Genomic DNA, 16378 nt, shown 5'->3' with positions numbered 1-16378 from the left:
CAAATCTCCCAGCAACAGACAATCTATGGAAGAACTCAGCGGGTCAAACAGTATTTGTGGGACATTTCGGGTCAAAACCCGGCATCAGGACTGACTCGAAACGTCAACAATTCCTTTCCTCCCACAGATGCTGCTCAACCCACAGAGCTCCTCCAGCAGATTGTTTGTTGCTCCAGATTCCAGCATCTGCAGTCTCTTGTGTCTCCACAAATCTCACAGTGTTGCCATTGTACTCTCTCTCTCTCTCCTGGACTCCCTCTTCCCCCCACCCCACCACCCACCCACAGCAGCCAAAAATGCTTTTGGATTTTTTTTTATTTTCTATTTATATCTGAGAGTTTTCCTCAGACCTTGGTTGCTTTTGACCAACTCTGTTTGTGTGCTTTGCCAGGGGATTTTTTGCAACATACTCTGATTTGATTTTGGTGGCTTATCTCATCCAAAAAAAAAACTTGGACCTTTGACAATTTTGCTTATTTAATAAACTCCACGTATCTATTGTTTGTTTCCATTAATTTTCAACTTCTTCAAAACAGCACTCCATTTGGACCTGTGCAGTTTCTAAATGGTCCCACCTTAATATAAAAGATGCAGTAGCTTCACAGACATAACTGGAGAGAGTGCTCGTGAAATATAATTGCCACATTTCCTCTTTTCAATGCATATTCTTTATTGATTAGGGCTTTGCAAGTAATACACCACAGAAACTGAAGTATCCAAGACGTTAGTATAAACCAGCAGCAGCCACAAAACTTAAAACCAGTGTGCTGAAGCTCTTTGTTATAAGTTAATCACCTCTCAACTATATGGTTTCTTGTTATTTCACTTATGCACTTTTGTGATGACTTCTCTCTCTATTCACTGAACATGGCTTGATTTTGTTGCCAAGAAATGTGTTAGTGCTGCCACGTTGGCTCTAATGATGTGCAGTTAGTACAAACTCTGCAAAAGCACCCATCAGCAGATAATTTTCATGAAGGCATGAAAGCTATGAATAAATACCAAGATTTAGTGTTTTGAAAACTGTATCTAAGCAACCTTTGAGATTTTTAAAATACTATCATCATGTAAATCTCTTCTGAATATCTCAAGTCTGTTTAGACTAAGAGGCAAATCCAGACAAGTGTCACTTAACATGGTTTTAGACCTCTGTTGCCAACCTTGCTGAATGGTCATGTAATTGGCATATGAATTTCAATACAACTATGTATGGTGTTGCATTTTATTAGGAATAATTAGGAAGCAATATACTGTTTAGATAATAAGAGTTTGTGGGGGTTCAAAGAACAGAAAGATCTTGGGGCATATATACGCAAATCACTAAAAGTGGTAATCCAGATTTGAATTCAAAATAAAATGCACACCAGGTATTGGAATAAATTTTATATTTTGCTTTGATTAAGATCATGATTATAGCACTTGAAATACTGCATGGTGTTCTCATTTTAATGTCAGTAGGAAGAATAGAGGCACTAGGGAAGGTGCAAAAAACTAGAACCTAGATGGGGTACTTGTAAAGAAAGAAAAAACAGATCAAGCTTGTCTAGGAGAAAGAAGATGGGGGTGGTCTCATGGAAATTTTTAAACTTCACTGTGACAGACATTCAGTTGTTGCCACTTTTGTGGGGATAACTAAAACCTGACGCCACAGTATATAATAGTAACTAATGTATCAAATGTTATGCTCAGGAAAACATATTTACCCAAAGGTTGCTAAGAAATTAGATTTTGCTAATTGAAGGACTAGGTGGAGAGCCGACAGATGAAAGAGGTGGATGTGTTAATTGAGTTGGATAAACAAGAGTGAGAGGAGCATATGTGGACCATTTGGTCTGAAGTGCTTGCAAATCATCATCATACTCGATTTGTGACACCTTTCAGCAACTTGAAAATCAAAAACAAATTGCATCACACAATGCTTGGAACCATTAGTATCTGATCACAAGGGATATTGATGGCTTAGAAGAAAATTATGTTTTGGTTGCCCAGCTATAGGAAGGATGTCATTAAGCTGGAAAGGTTGCAGAAAAAATTCACAAGGATGTCACCAGGACTGGTGGGCTTGAGTTACAAGGAGAGTCTGTATAGGCTGGGGCTTTTCTTCCTGGAGCATTGGAAATGAGGGGTGACCTTATTTAAAGATATATAAAATCATGAGAGGCATAGATAAGATGAATGGCCACTGTCTTTTTTCCAGAGTAGGGGAGTCTAAACTAGATGGCTTGGGTTTAAGGTAAGAGGGGAAAGATATGGGCCAAACACAGGCAAATAAGACTAGCTCAGGTGGACAACTTGGTCATTATGGACAAGTTGGGCTGAAGGGTCTGTTCCGTGTGGTATAACTCTGTATTAGTCCACTCTTCTGCAAGTAACAGGTGGTGGGACAAAGGGAACTTGATAATCTTAAGGACGTTTACCTAAACTCCAAACAAAAAAAATACAAATTTTCTGAGAACACTGCATAATGATCCATGCTATATTGACAGGGCATTGATTGGTGTGATTAGAATAATTTTTGTAATTGATTTATTTACTATCAGGTAACTAAGATTGCACATTGGTATTAGTGTGTTGGATTTATAAGTTTATTTTGTTTTCTAGTTTTTGAATATTTGTGGATGGTTAAACTTGAGACACAATAGTGATCCATTCTAATTCTTTTTCTTGCAACAGTTGCTGTTAGAACATCAGGAAGCTATTTCACCAGATCATAATGACCTATTGCATGAGCTCCTGGAAGGATTAGGAAGTGTACCTGATATTGAAACTTTGATTGGTGAGTAACTTTGAATTGACCACAGAATTTTACCTTAAACTAAGAAATAACTCAACCAGGATGAATAACAGTAATGATTTCAAAAATTGAAAGATAAACTAGAAGTAAATGCTGGTTCAGATAACTTTATCCTACAATGAAATTCTTGTACTTCAAGGTAAGTGTTTTTCTATTTAATCATTGGAGGAAGGCAATGAAATCTATTTTATGTTTACATAAAATGTAATTGTTCTGTAATTAGAATCAAGAAATAAGACTATAATCGGAAATTTAACAAGCAAACAATCCTGTAGCATCAGTTGAACACAGACAAAGGTATTTGAGAAAAATAACTGAATTAACAAATTTTAGTTAAGGAACAAAATTGGATTGTCTGTAGATTACAACATTGTACCAATATAAAGCTAGAACAACACACATGATGTTGGAGGAACTCAGTGGGTCAGGCAGCATCTATAGAGGGAAATGGACAGTCAATGTTTTGGGTCGAGGCCTTCATCTGGACTGCCTCTGCAGTCTCTTGTGTCTCAATAAGCATTAACCTAATCTGGTACATAATTTGATTCTAGAAACCTTTCTGGATATACAGTATGTTTTAAGACATTCCTTAAAAACTGCCTCTGTGACCCTCTGCAACATAGTGGGTCAGATTGCACTCTTATCTGGTCCACATCTTGTGGGATCCCCACAGCTCCATATGTTTGCAGCTGCTTGGCTCCTGTTGTCACTGCCAACTTTGCCACTATGGTTGACAGGTGAGGTGTTGGGTCATGAGTGGTAATAGAGCATAAGTGGAAGAATCTAAGGCCTGCCCATCATCTGCTCTGATGGTATCTGACAGTTCATTCTGTAAAAGGCATTTTCTTGATGATCAGAGTCATTTAGAACCGGCTGAAAAGCATTGAAACTTGATGATAATTTTACTTGTTTTTAAAGAAAATTCTTTGAATGTGATTTTAATTTATGTGAGTTAGTAAAAACATTAGTCTTTTTATTTTCTTACATTGTTTTCATTATATCAGTTATCTTCATATTTTTAAGTGAAGGTTGCTGACAGAATTCAAATGAATGACTATTGTGCCAGTTATAGTCTGCATAAAGCTAAGGGACCAGTTATGATGTATCTAGCACCTCAGTTCAACACGTAGATGCGCACTGCAATGAGCCCACAGTTTCCTTTGTATTTCCTGCTGGCTGTCATTGTGGCCTAGCTCAATTTTTACCTTGTGACTGAAAATCACATTGAAGAGCTTTGAGGATGCTACCTGGACTACAGGGCCTGAGTTATAGGGAGAGGTTGGCCACGATGGATCTTTATTCCTTGGAGTGTAGGAGAATGAGGAGTGACCTCATAGAAGTTTATAAAATCATGAGGGGTATGGATAAGGTGGACAGTCTTTACCCCAGGATTGGGGAGTCCAAAACCAGAGGGCACAGATAAGAGGGGAGAGATTTAAAGGAACCCTGAGAGGCAACTTCTTTACACAGGGTAGTGAGTACCTGGAATGAGCTGCCAGAGGAAATGGTCGAGGTGGGTACAATTGCAACAATTAAGAGGCATTTGGATAGGTACGTGGAGGGGAGGGGCTTGGGGGGTATGGGCCAAACACTGGCAACTGGGACTAGCAGGGAGGATGTTGTGGTCGGCATGGACCAGTTGGGCCAAAGGGCCTGTTTCCATTCTGTATTATGCTATGACTCTATCAATTTTTTTGTTAATACTCTGCAAATTCCTTGATTTTTTTTGCCACATTGAAAGAGGTATAAAACTGGAATTTTTGGTTATACTTTGTCCTCATCTCCCTGTTATGCAGTGTGCAAGGAGTTTATTATTTGAGTCCCTAGTTTGTGGTAATAAACATGACAGCTCTGGCCACCTGTACCTATTGGTTTAGAAGTTGTACATCTTGCTGCTGATTAGTAGGTGCTAATGAAACATCTCTGTTCTCGGACTAGTGGTCATTTCTGCTCAAGGCACCAAACGCACAGCACTTGACCTGGATGGTAATTAGAGAGGTGATCAAAAATACAGTAACAAAGGCTTTTGACAGAAATGTTAATTGGATAGGGACTTCATTTTGTCCCAAATCCAACTCCCAAAACCCTCCAAAAATGCCACACAAAAAGCAGGTTCAATTTAAGTTTTAAGTTGATCTGTTTCTCAACCAAAATGTTTTTTTTAAGTCTTCTGCCAACATTTTAAAATGGTTATCTGGAAATGTGATGTTTTACAAATTTAAAAACAAGTTGCTTAATTTTCTGGTTTTACCATATGGTCTTCTGGTTAGATTAAAACTAAATACAATTTCTTTCCTGCCAGGGGAAGGGGCTGTTGACCCGAATGACCCCAACAAAGAAAATGTGCTTTCTCAACTTGCCAAGACAGAAGTCTCACTCACCCTGACCAGCAAGGTTGAATTACAAGAGGGGGATGACACAGATATGAAGAGTTTGATGATAAAGTAAGTCTTGTCCAAGAGTAACTCACTTTCTTGTTTTGCAATCTAACTTGTACCATTCTCTTTATCACTGGTAGTAGAATTTGTTGCCATTCTAAATGCAATATCCTCATCAAAAAGCATAATACTCTTCCTCCTTTTTACAATTGCACAAAGTCGATTCAAAGGGGCTGATGGGATGCTTGTGCTCTTTCATCAGCTGAAACGTGCACTTAATTAGCATGAGTGCAGGCAGCAGCTATGTGTATTTACATTCCATTTTTAAGTTGTAATTAATTTGCTCGGAAATTAGATGTATTTACAGTCCTACCAATGCAGACTAGTTTAATTCCCGTAGTGAAAGTTAAACATCAACCATATCTGTCAGTGTAATTCTCGACCAGTAAATAAGAACCCAGTAATCTTGGTGGGCAAGTCTCAGCTTGGTTAGCTGGAATTGTTGCTTTAGATATTAATCATTTTTCCAAAGTAAAAGGTGTTTTGTGAGTGGGGGAAGCTGATTGGGCTAAGAGAGGGAGTGGTATAGCAGTAATATGTTTGTGCATGTTACCTAGAGTGTTTGGTTAACTGGTGAGTGTTGCTTGTATTGGGCCAAATTGTGCTTGATCCTTCTCAGCCGCACAAGTAGTTAATTCACTCAAACCATATTTGATCTCATCAAAGATTGAGATTCCTTGCTATACCAAGTCCCCAAAAAGTCTGTAGACTCTTGGTGGCTATCTTGTGTTCTCTTAGTTTTTTGTCATTCATTCCAGGGATGTGGGCTTTGCAAGCTGAGCCAGCACTTAACTGCCCATCCCTCATTGCCCTTGAGAAGGTGGTGGTGAGCTACCTTCTTGAACTGCTGCAGTCCTTGAGATCTGGGTATACCCACAATGCTATTCCAGGATTCTAACAACGGTAATGGAACGGTGATATATTTCCAAGTGTGTGGCCTGGAGGACAACTTCCAGGCGGTGGTGTTCCATGCTTTTTCTGCCCTTGTCCTTTGAGCTGGTAGAGATCATGGGTGTGGGAGGTGCTGTCCAAGGAGTCTTGGTGAGTTGCTGCAGTGTATCCTGTAGGTGGTCCAAACTGTTGCTACTGTGCATCAGTTGTGGAGTGAGTGAATGGTTGTGGATGGGGTGTGTCTATCAAGTGAGTAGTTATGTCCTATGTGGTGTGGAGGTTCTTGAGAGTTGTTGCAGCTGCACTCATCCAGGCAAGTGGAGAGTATTCCACCACACTTCTGACTTGAGTCTTGTAGGTGGTGGAGTTAGGAGATGAGTTACTTGGTGCAGGATTCCGAGCCTCTAACCTACATTGTAACCATATTATAAGGAAATAAAATTTAATCTAACCACAATCTATCACCACAACTGATGACTTTCATCTCCATTTTATTTTATCCATGGCTTATTTCCATAGGAGTAGACTGCCATTGCTTCAGAATTCTTTGCGCAAAATATTGCCTTTTGTTTTCTCTAAATCTGTTTCATAGGAGCATACAAGACCGAATATTTTTCAGGAAAGCAGACTTTTAATAGCTCATACACAGGACATTCCATTCTATTCCACATACTGAGCATGGAAGAATGTCAGCATTCCAAAATGACTCAGAAACTGGTTGGTTGTATTTCACCGCTACAAATGAACCCTGCAGAATTGCAATGTTCTGGGTTGGCCTCGTGGATAAACTGTCTGAGCTGATTTAATTGGTAGATAAACACATACCAGATGGGAAGTAAAAACAGAAAGTGCTGGAGACTCTCAGAAAATCAGGCAGCAACTGTTAATGTTTCAGGTCCGGGGTCTTTCAGGCAGAAAGCAGAACTAAAAACTAAAAATCTTTTCTAAATTTTCTGTCTCCCACTCCGACTGCCTTACCTTGTAAATAACAGAATCTCTAAATCACAGCAGTATCTTAATATATGATCCATCAGTTATGCCCATAGAAATGAATTATCTTTCCTGAGCAGACCAAACCCAAAGGTATGTTGTAACACTGAAAAAGTGAGATAATCTGTGTGAAGCTAGCACAATTTACTATTGCAGAACCTAAATGTTAAATCTTTCACTAGTGTATTGCATCAGTGTGACTAGTTCCTGGGATCCAATTTCAGGGTTGCAAGGGCATGTGTGCTTATCATGCATGCTGCATCCCATGATGTGTTTGACAAGCCATTAATCTGAAACAAGTGAGGTCGAATTGGTTTATTCCAAGAATGACCCGAGGTGATGGTACTAACCACGAAGGATGATGCTTCCTAAAACATCTAGGATTCCTAACACAGCACGGTGCTTTCGTATAAATCAGCAGCCTGGGAAATGCAAACTCCTGCATGTGCTGACTGATAATAGGAACCATTTTTAAAACAGCTGCAGAAGTGATCATGCACTTCTTAACATGAAGTTCTAATTTATTCTGAATATTATTATTCTGTCCTTTACCCCAATGTAATGAAAATTTCATAAACTGAAGGAATATTGCAGGAGGATTGAGATTAAATTCGGCATCTGGTGGAAGCAGTGTGCTTTTGATTTGCAACCTCAGCCTCGTAGAGCTGGAGTTGATCAGTCTGAACCAGTAGTGTCTAGTTTTCTCAGAGCTAAAGAAAGTACAGGAATATTCCAAGCAATAGTAATGCCTTATAGTGACAATTCCTTAAGAAGGATGCAGTGGCATAGGAAGTCTGCAGTACTCTCCCAGTGCACTGCCAGACTTACTGTCTACTAAAACCATGGAGTAATTTTACTAGCATTGCTTTGAAAAGATAGGTTAGATAAGTGGGCTGAAAGTTGGCAAATGGAGGATATAATAGAGGAAAATGTGAAGTTGCTCATTTTGGAAGGAAAAACAAAAGAACAGTATTACTTAAATGAAGAAAAATTTGAGAAAGCTACAGCACAAAGGGATTTGCAGATTTTTGTACACAAAACATAGCTAGTATGCAGGTGCAGCTGGTAATAGGGAAGGCTGATGGAACGTTGGCCCTTAGTTCAAGAGGTTTGAAGTAGAAAAGTAGGCAACTACAAGGCACTAGCAAGACCACATCTAGAGTACTATGATCAAATTTGGTCCCCATTTTTAAGGAAAGATATTATTTCATTGGGGGCAATTCGGATCAGGTTCACTAGCATGATCCTGGGTCTAGAGGGGTTGTCCTGTGAGGAAGAGTGAATGGGTTTGCAACGCTCTGGAGTTTCAAAGAATTGATCTGATTGAAACATGAGCCTTTGGAGGGCTTGAATGGGTAAATGTTGGGAAGATGTGTCACAAACCAGCAACAAAAGAAACACACTGAGCATGATTCAGTGTTAAAAAACTATTTTATTAATCACTACTTATGATAATACGTAAAATAAAAGTAAAAATGTTAGTATGTTAGAATTCAAAAATGTTAAACCTCGAACGTTAACCCCAAAACTAAACTCTTCGTGTGTGTGTGTGTGTGACAAAGTCCAAAACTCCCAGTTCCGGAATGGTTCTTAAAGTTCAGTTCCGCAAGCCATAAGGTGAAACATGAGCAAGGGCTTCTTCAACAACCACCGTTGTCTGAAGATAAGATGTAGATGTAGAAAAACATAGAGAGAGTACATACGAAATCCAAATGTTCCACGATGGAACCCAAACGACACTTCAGTGTTGACTCGGTAGTGACTTCCTCACCCCGAAAAGCATCCGAACCGTGGTCGTCCACATACAAATACCTGTTTCCTTCTACAGGTCAGCAACAAAGTGAACTCCACCGGATTACTTCCAACTTCCATACATGGATTTCAGTGGCAAACACAGTTATTGTTTCTCATCCATCGATAGAGAAAACAAGCAGGCTGGTGTCTCTCTCCCTTCTCTCTCTCTCTTTCTTCTTCTAACTTCTTCAACAACGTCATTACGTCCTTTATCTTCTATTGACGTAAGCACGCCCCACACACACATACACACACACTCTCTATCTTAAAGGGACTTTCACTGAGTCCATAACACCTCCCACCTAAAAAAAATTTTCCCAAGAAAATTTTAACCGCGCATACAGTTAGTAATGTTAATAATTATCATGTTACACAACTACAGACTATCAGATTAGTACAGATACATGTTTCCCATTTAACATCGGGAAAGACAATCAGCAATCACATTATCTTTGCCTTTAATGTGAGTTATCATGAGATCAAACTCTTGCAAAATTAAACTCCAATTTAACAGCCTTCTGTTCTTGTTTTTGACTCGGCTCAGAAACACCAGTGGGTTATGATCTGTATACACAGTCAATGGTTTCTGAGCGGTGCAAACATATACACTGAAATGTTGCAAGGCTAAAACAAGCGACAGTAATTCTTTCTCTATGGTGGAATAATTCTTTTGATGCTCATGAAATTTCTTTGAAAAGTAAGCTACAGGATGGTCAATATCATCAAGGTCACCCTTCTGCAACAACACAGCTCCTGCAGCTTCATCACTGGCATCTACTGCTAATGAAAATGGCTTTTCAAAGTCAGGTGTTCTGAGCACAGGATGGTAGCATAAAATGGCTTTCAGCTTCTCAAATGCTTCTTGACAAGAATCTGTCCAAACAAACTTTACTCCCTTCTTCTGAAGATTAGTTAGGGGAAGAGCAATATCAGCAAAATTTTTACAAAATTTTCGATAATATCCAACCATTCCCAAAAATCTTCTAACAGTCCTCGTACCTGTGGGAATAGGGAACTCAGATATTGCTTGAACTTTTGCCTGAACAGGAGCTTGCTTGCCTTGACCTACAACATAACCAAGATACGTCACAGTGGCATGGCCAAATTCACTTTTAGCCAAGTTAACTGTAAGGTTAGCCTTGGAAAGTCTTTCAAACAACCTTTCTAACGCAGAGATGTGATCTTCCCAAGTATCATTCCCAGTCACTAAGTCGTCAATGTAGGCATCTGTATGTTTTAACCCATGAATCACTGAATTAATCATTCTTTGAAATGTTGCCGGAGCATTTTTCATTCCAAATGGCAAAACATTGTATTCATACAATCCAGAAGGGGTTACAAAGGCTGAAATCTCCCTTCCTCTATCTGTTAATGGAACACACCAGTACCCTTTTAATAGGTCAATCTTTGTAAGAAATTTTGCCTTTCCCACTCTGTCTATGCAATCATCCACCCTAGGAATAGGGTAAGCATCTGACTTTGTTACAGCATTCACTTTCCTGTAATCTGTGCAAAATCTAACAGTTCCATCAGGTTTAGGTACAATAACACAGGGCGAACTCCAATTTGAACTAGAATGTCTAATAATATCATTTTCCAACATGTATTTTATTTCCTGATCAACAAGTTTACTTTTTTCCACATTCATTCGATATGGGTGTTGTTTGATTGGTTTTGCATCCCCAACATCAACATCATGGGTAATTATCGATGTTCTGTTTGGAACATCTGGGAACAGATTTTTAAATTTTAAAATTAATTCTCTCATCTGTTGTTTTTGTGAAACTTGTAAATGGTCCAACTTCGTTTCAAGGTTCTCCATGATATTTTGGTTTTTCAGTTTCGATGGAACAATATTTGGTCTAAATTGGCCTTCCTCAACGTCAACATCAGGCATTCTAGAAACAACCTTTACACCATCCACCAAGGCCACAACTGAATCCCTCTCATAATAAGGTTTTAGCATGTTTACATGACAGAGTTGTGTTTTCTTGCGTCTATCTGGTGTTTTGATTATATATGTTAGATCAGTCACTCGAGATTCAATAACATAGGGTCCAGAAAAACGAGCTTGCAAGGGATTATTTTGGCTAGGGAAAAATACCAACACCTTTTGCCCCACTGCGAATGTCCTAGGCCGAGCACGTCTATCAAAATATGTCTTCATTCTTATCTGGCTTGTTTTCAGATTCTCTCTCGCTAGCTGGCAGACTCTCTCCAACCGAGTTTTAAATTTTTGGACATAGTCCAACAGACTCAAATGAACTTCCTCATTAACCCATTGCTCTCTTAACAACTCCAAAGGTCCTCTCACCCTATGTCCAAACACAAGCTCAAACGGACTAAATCCGATTGACTCCTGGATCGATTCTCTAACGGCAAACAAAAGTAAATGGATACCTTCGTCCCAATCCTTGGTGTTTTCAAAGCAATAAGTCTTCAGCATATTTTTGAGAGTAGAATGAAATCTCTCCAGAGCTCCTTGAGATTCTGGGTGATATGCAGATGATACAATCTGCTTTGCTCCCAGCTCATAGACTATTTGTTGAAAAATTTTTGACATAAAATTACTACCTTGATCAGATTGGATTTCTTTTGGCAAACCAAACAAGGTAAAAAATTTTACAAGAGCCTTTGACACCATCTTGGCCTTAATATTTCTAAGGGGTATTGCCTCTGGAAATCTAGAAGTGGCACACATGATGGTTAACAAATACTGATTTCCAGTCTTAGACTTTGGTAAGGGGCCAACACAGTCCACAATCACCTTCGAAAAGGGTTCACCAAAAGCAGGAATTGGTTTCAAAGGAGCCACAGGGGGTTTTTGATTTGGTTTACCTACCATCTGACATGTGTGGCAGGTTCGACAAAACATCACCACATCTTTTCTCAAACCAGGCCAATAGAATTGTTTCAAGATCTTCCCTACAGTTTTATTCACACCAAAATGACCACCCAAAGGCATACTATGGGCCAGGTTTAAAATCTCATCCCTATAAACTTTTGGAACAACAACCTGATGAATAACTTCCCATTCCTCAGTAACAGGAACATGAGGAGGTCTCCATTTCCTCATTAACACTCCATTTTTGACATAGTATCCAGTTGGCACCTTTTCAATCTCCTCACATGAGAGTGCTTTTTCTTTCAATTCTGTCAATTCAGGGTCCTTTGTCTGTTCCACCATAAAATCCTTCCTCGACAAAGACAAATCTTTAAATTCAGGCTCACTATAAGGATGTTGATCCTCCAGTGAAGACAGAAAAGTCTCAGATAAGGCATCAAAATTTTCTTCCTGTTTAGGACTGTCACAAGGAACTACATCAGACTGCACTGGACTGTCTGTCTTGGCTAATTCTTTAGCTCTAGCTCGAGTCACCGCACATGATGGGTAAACATCTGAATCATCCTCAGACTCATCAATCCTTGGTTTGGTTGTTAACCGTACCACAGGATCACTTTCTCCATTTGCAAGGTCATTTCCCAATAACAAAGAAACTCCTTCCACTGGCAAACTAGGTCTTATCCCTATCTCGACTGGTCCTTCTACGAACTTTGACTTTAAAATCACCCTGTGAAAAGGGACAGACATGGTCTCACCTGTAACGCCTCGTACTAGATTTACTTCACCAGTGTCACTTTCTTCACCAAAATTTAAAACACTGTCCAGCAAGAGAGATTGACTAGCCCCAGTATCTCTAAGAATTTTCACTGGCACCTGGGGTGACTCATCATTCAGTGAAACAAAACCCTCTGATACATAAGAACGGAATTCCTTTACCTCCTCCAACTTTTCTGCTTTTACCTCTTGCAAGGACTGATCTTTAACAGCATCTCCTAAACCTTTTTGATTTTTAATTGCCTGAAAGCAAGCATTGGGCCCAGCTTCCTTTTTCTTCAAAAGGGCACAATTAGATATCACATGGCCAGGTTTCCTACAGTAATAACAAGTACGCTCAACAGGTTTCTCCAGCCCTGGCTTCTTTTCATCCTTTCCTTTTTGATTACCTCCGAATTTACTCTCCGGTTTACCTGGATTGTCTTTGTAACTCTTTTGAAAGGTTTTAGGTTGTCCCCATTTGGATTTATGGGTTAAAGCATAATCATCTGCCAACCTAGCAGTTTCTTGTAAAGTTTCCACTGCCTTTTCATTTAAATATGTTGTTAATTCAGCTGGAACACATCTTTTAAAGTCTTCCACCAGTATCAATTCTGTCAATTTATCGTAACCCCCATCTACATTTTTAGCCAGGCACCATCGTTCAAAACATATTCTCTTTCCATTGGCAAATTCCATATAAGTCTGATCTGCAGATTTCCTCAAGTCTCTGAATTTTTGTCTATAAGCCTCAGGGACCAATTCATAGGCCTTCAAAATAGCTTGTTTTACCTTGGTATAATCAGCTGCATCCTCAGCAGACAAAGCAGAATAAGCTTTTTGAGCTTTACCTTTAATCACACTCTGTACCATAAGAGCCCATCCTTTCCTTGGCCAGTTTGAACTCACAGCAACCTTTTCAAAATGTTGGAAATACTGATCAACCTGATCTTCTTCAAACGGAGGGACTAATCGAACCTCCCTGCTGGCTGAAAAACCATCATCAGAATCAGATTCCGAACTCCTACGCTTCATTTGTAACTCATGCTGCCTCTTTTTCTCCTCGTTATCCAGCTCCATCCTCTTCAATTCCATCTGCTTCATTGCTAGATCAGCCTCTATCTTCATCTGAGTTAGCTTTTGTTCAGTCTCTAATTTCTTTTGTTCGGCCTCTAATCTCTTTTCCTCTCGTTCAGCTTCTATCTTTAACTGGGTTTGCTCGCGTTCAGCTTCTATCTTTAACTGGGTTTGTTCTCGTTCAGCCTCTATCTTTGCCAGCTGCACCTGTGCCTCAGAAATTGCTATTTCACTGCCAGGAAACTGTTTTAACACTTCCTTCTCAAACACCTTCTTTTCCACATAATGGCCAGCTATCAGTCTCTGAATATCTGCCTTTCTCATAGACTGCTTCACTTCTGTAAGGTTTAACCTTGTAGCAATCTTTATCAAATCATCCTTTTTCGCCACCTCCAATCCCTTTTGGGTTGGTGACTCCAAAAATGCCTTAATATCCATTGCTGCTGGTTTCCACACACACAAGCCAATTAAAAAGAATTTATCAGACCTTCCTCAAAAATCTTTGGATTGAATCCCGAATAAATCTTGTCAATCTGGGGAACGATCCCAGACGACACTCGTTAACCTTTGGATTGGATCCCGGACGAATCTCATTAACCTTGGGAACTATCCCGGACGAGCCCCCAATTTTGTCACAAACCAGCAACAAAAGAAACACACTGAGCATGATTCAGTGTTAAAAAACTATTTTATTAATCACTACTTATGATAATACGTAAAATAAAAGTAAAAATGTTAGTATGTTAGAATTCAAAAATGTTAAACCTCGAACGTTAACCCCAAAACTAAACTCTTCGTGTGTGTGTGTGTGTGACAAAGTCCAAAACTCCCAGTTCCGGAATGGTTCTTAAAGTTCAGTTCCGCAAGCCATAAGGTGAAACATGAGCAAGGGCTTCTTCAACAACCACCGTTGTCTGAAGATAAGATGTAGATGTAGAAAAACATAGAGAGAGTACATACGAAATCCAAATGTTCCACGATGGAACCCAAACGACACTTCAGTGTTTACTCGGTAGTGACTTCCTCACCCCGAAAAGCATCCGAACCGTGGTCGTCCACATACAAATACCTGTTTCCTTCTACAGGTCAGCAACAAAGTGAACTCCACCGGATTACTTCCAACTTCCATACATGGATTTCAGTGGCAAACACAGTTATTGTTTCTCATCCATCGATAGAGAAAACAAGCAGGCTGGTGTCTCTCTCCCTTCTCTCTCTCTCTCTTTCTTCTTCTAACTTCTTCAACAACGTCATTACGTCCTTTATCTTCTATTGACGTAAGCACGCCCCACACACACATACACACACACTCTCTATCTTAAAGGGACTTTCACTGAGTCCATAACAGATGCTTCCTCTAATGGGAGAGTCCACAACGAGCGGACAGGGTCAGAATAAGGATGAGGAAGAATTTCTTCTCTGAGGGATGTGAGTCTTTTGAACTCTTTGCCACAGAGAAATGCGAGGGACAGTGTCCTTGTGTACATTTAAAGCTAAGATAAATTGATTTTTCATCACTAAGGGAATTAAGGAAAGAACAAGAAAGTGGACTTAAGGAATGTTAGTTCAGCCATGATCCTACTGAATGACAGGGCAGGCTCAAGGCACAGAATGGCCTATCCCTGTTCCCACTTCTTACAGGCTTATGCATCCAGAGAATTTGCTCCTTGTTCTCGTAATGACTGGATTCAGTATTTAGCACATTTAGATGTTAATATCTGGTGCTGTAGCTTATTCAGATAAAACACACCTTATTAGGTTGTTGAACCTTGGGCAACAAAAATTAAAGAGAGTCCAGGCAGAACTGGGTGTCTTATCTCTTTGTGTGTGTGTTCAATCTGTTTAATAGCAGCAAAATATTCTGTTGCTGAACAACTTCAGTTGGATTTGAACCTCACTTTAAAGATATTTTGTCTTGTGACTTTGCAGCTGCAGAATAAAGTGGTCAATGTTATGGTGCAGATGTGTCATAGCGGAAGGATAAATATTGGCCAAGACCACAAGATTAAGTGGTCTGCTCTTCTTTCAAACCATGCTGTGGACCTTTCACATCCAGCTGACAGATTGTCAGGATACCAGCTTGATATCACTTTTGAGCAAAAGTGAGAATATACATCAACCTTAGCTCAATTAGTTGTCTCACGCCCAAATCGTGCATATTTCTTCCTCATGTTTATCTCTCCTGTCAACCTTGTGGCCATTTTCTCCCCCTCTGTTTTACCCATTCCACTACTACTTGCTGGAATTTCATAGGTGATGATTTTTATCTGGTAATTTGCCCAAAACACCTTCCCCACACCCCCCACTAAATTTCCTCTAATTCTCTCACAAGCTTGTAAGTCCTTGCTGAAAGCTTTTCTAAATGGGTTTTGTCAAATCCCAGAGTTCAGTTGAGAGAAAACAAATTGTGCATGATTGCTAGCTGCTCATTATTTTACTGCCAGTTTGAAATGTGTTTAGCTTAGATTAAGATAACACTCAAGGAAATTTTCTGCACCTTTTTGATAAAGTTTACGATACATTTCCTCCATGGATTTTCCTCATGCAAATGTAGTGTAAATATTTGTTTTTAAGTTCCCCTGGATGCAAGTACTTTTGTAGCACAATTAACATTTTGCTTCACAAGTGGATGGAAAAAGATTTTTTTGTCAGTTTTGGAGTACTGATACTGACATTGGGTTCTGATTACTTACGGTTTAACGCCAATGAGTAGGTAACATGTTTCTGACACAATGCATCTCATTTGTAGTATCGCTTTGTGCATGAATCAATATGACCTAGCTTCATAAGAGCAGG

General features: G+C 39.5%; 1 protein-coding gene across 1 annotated transcript in view; it reads left to right on the top strand.

Moving 5' to 3' along the window:
- iqgap2 (IQ motif containing GTPase activating protein 2) overlaps positions 1–16378 on the top strand; it is a 228648-nt gene that overhangs the window by 194236 nt on the left and 18034 nt on the right. Inside the window, 2 exon segments of the mRNA XM_052019190.1 lie at positions 2674–2776; positions 5097–5238. Coding sequence (XP_051875150.1) covers positions 2674–2776; positions 5097–5238 — 245 coding nt within the window.

Source organism: Pristis pectinata, chromosome 7, assembly GCF_009764475.1.
Source record: "Pristis pectinata isolate sPriPec2 chromosome 7, sPriPec2.1.pri, whole genome shotgun sequence".
Taxonomy (NCBI): domain Eukaryota; kingdom Metazoa; phylum Chordata; class Chondrichthyes; order Rhinopristiformes; family Pristidae; genus Pristis; species Pristis pectinata.
Note: the sequence above shows the minus strand (reverse complement) of the source record. Positions and strands in the feature narration are given on the sequence as shown.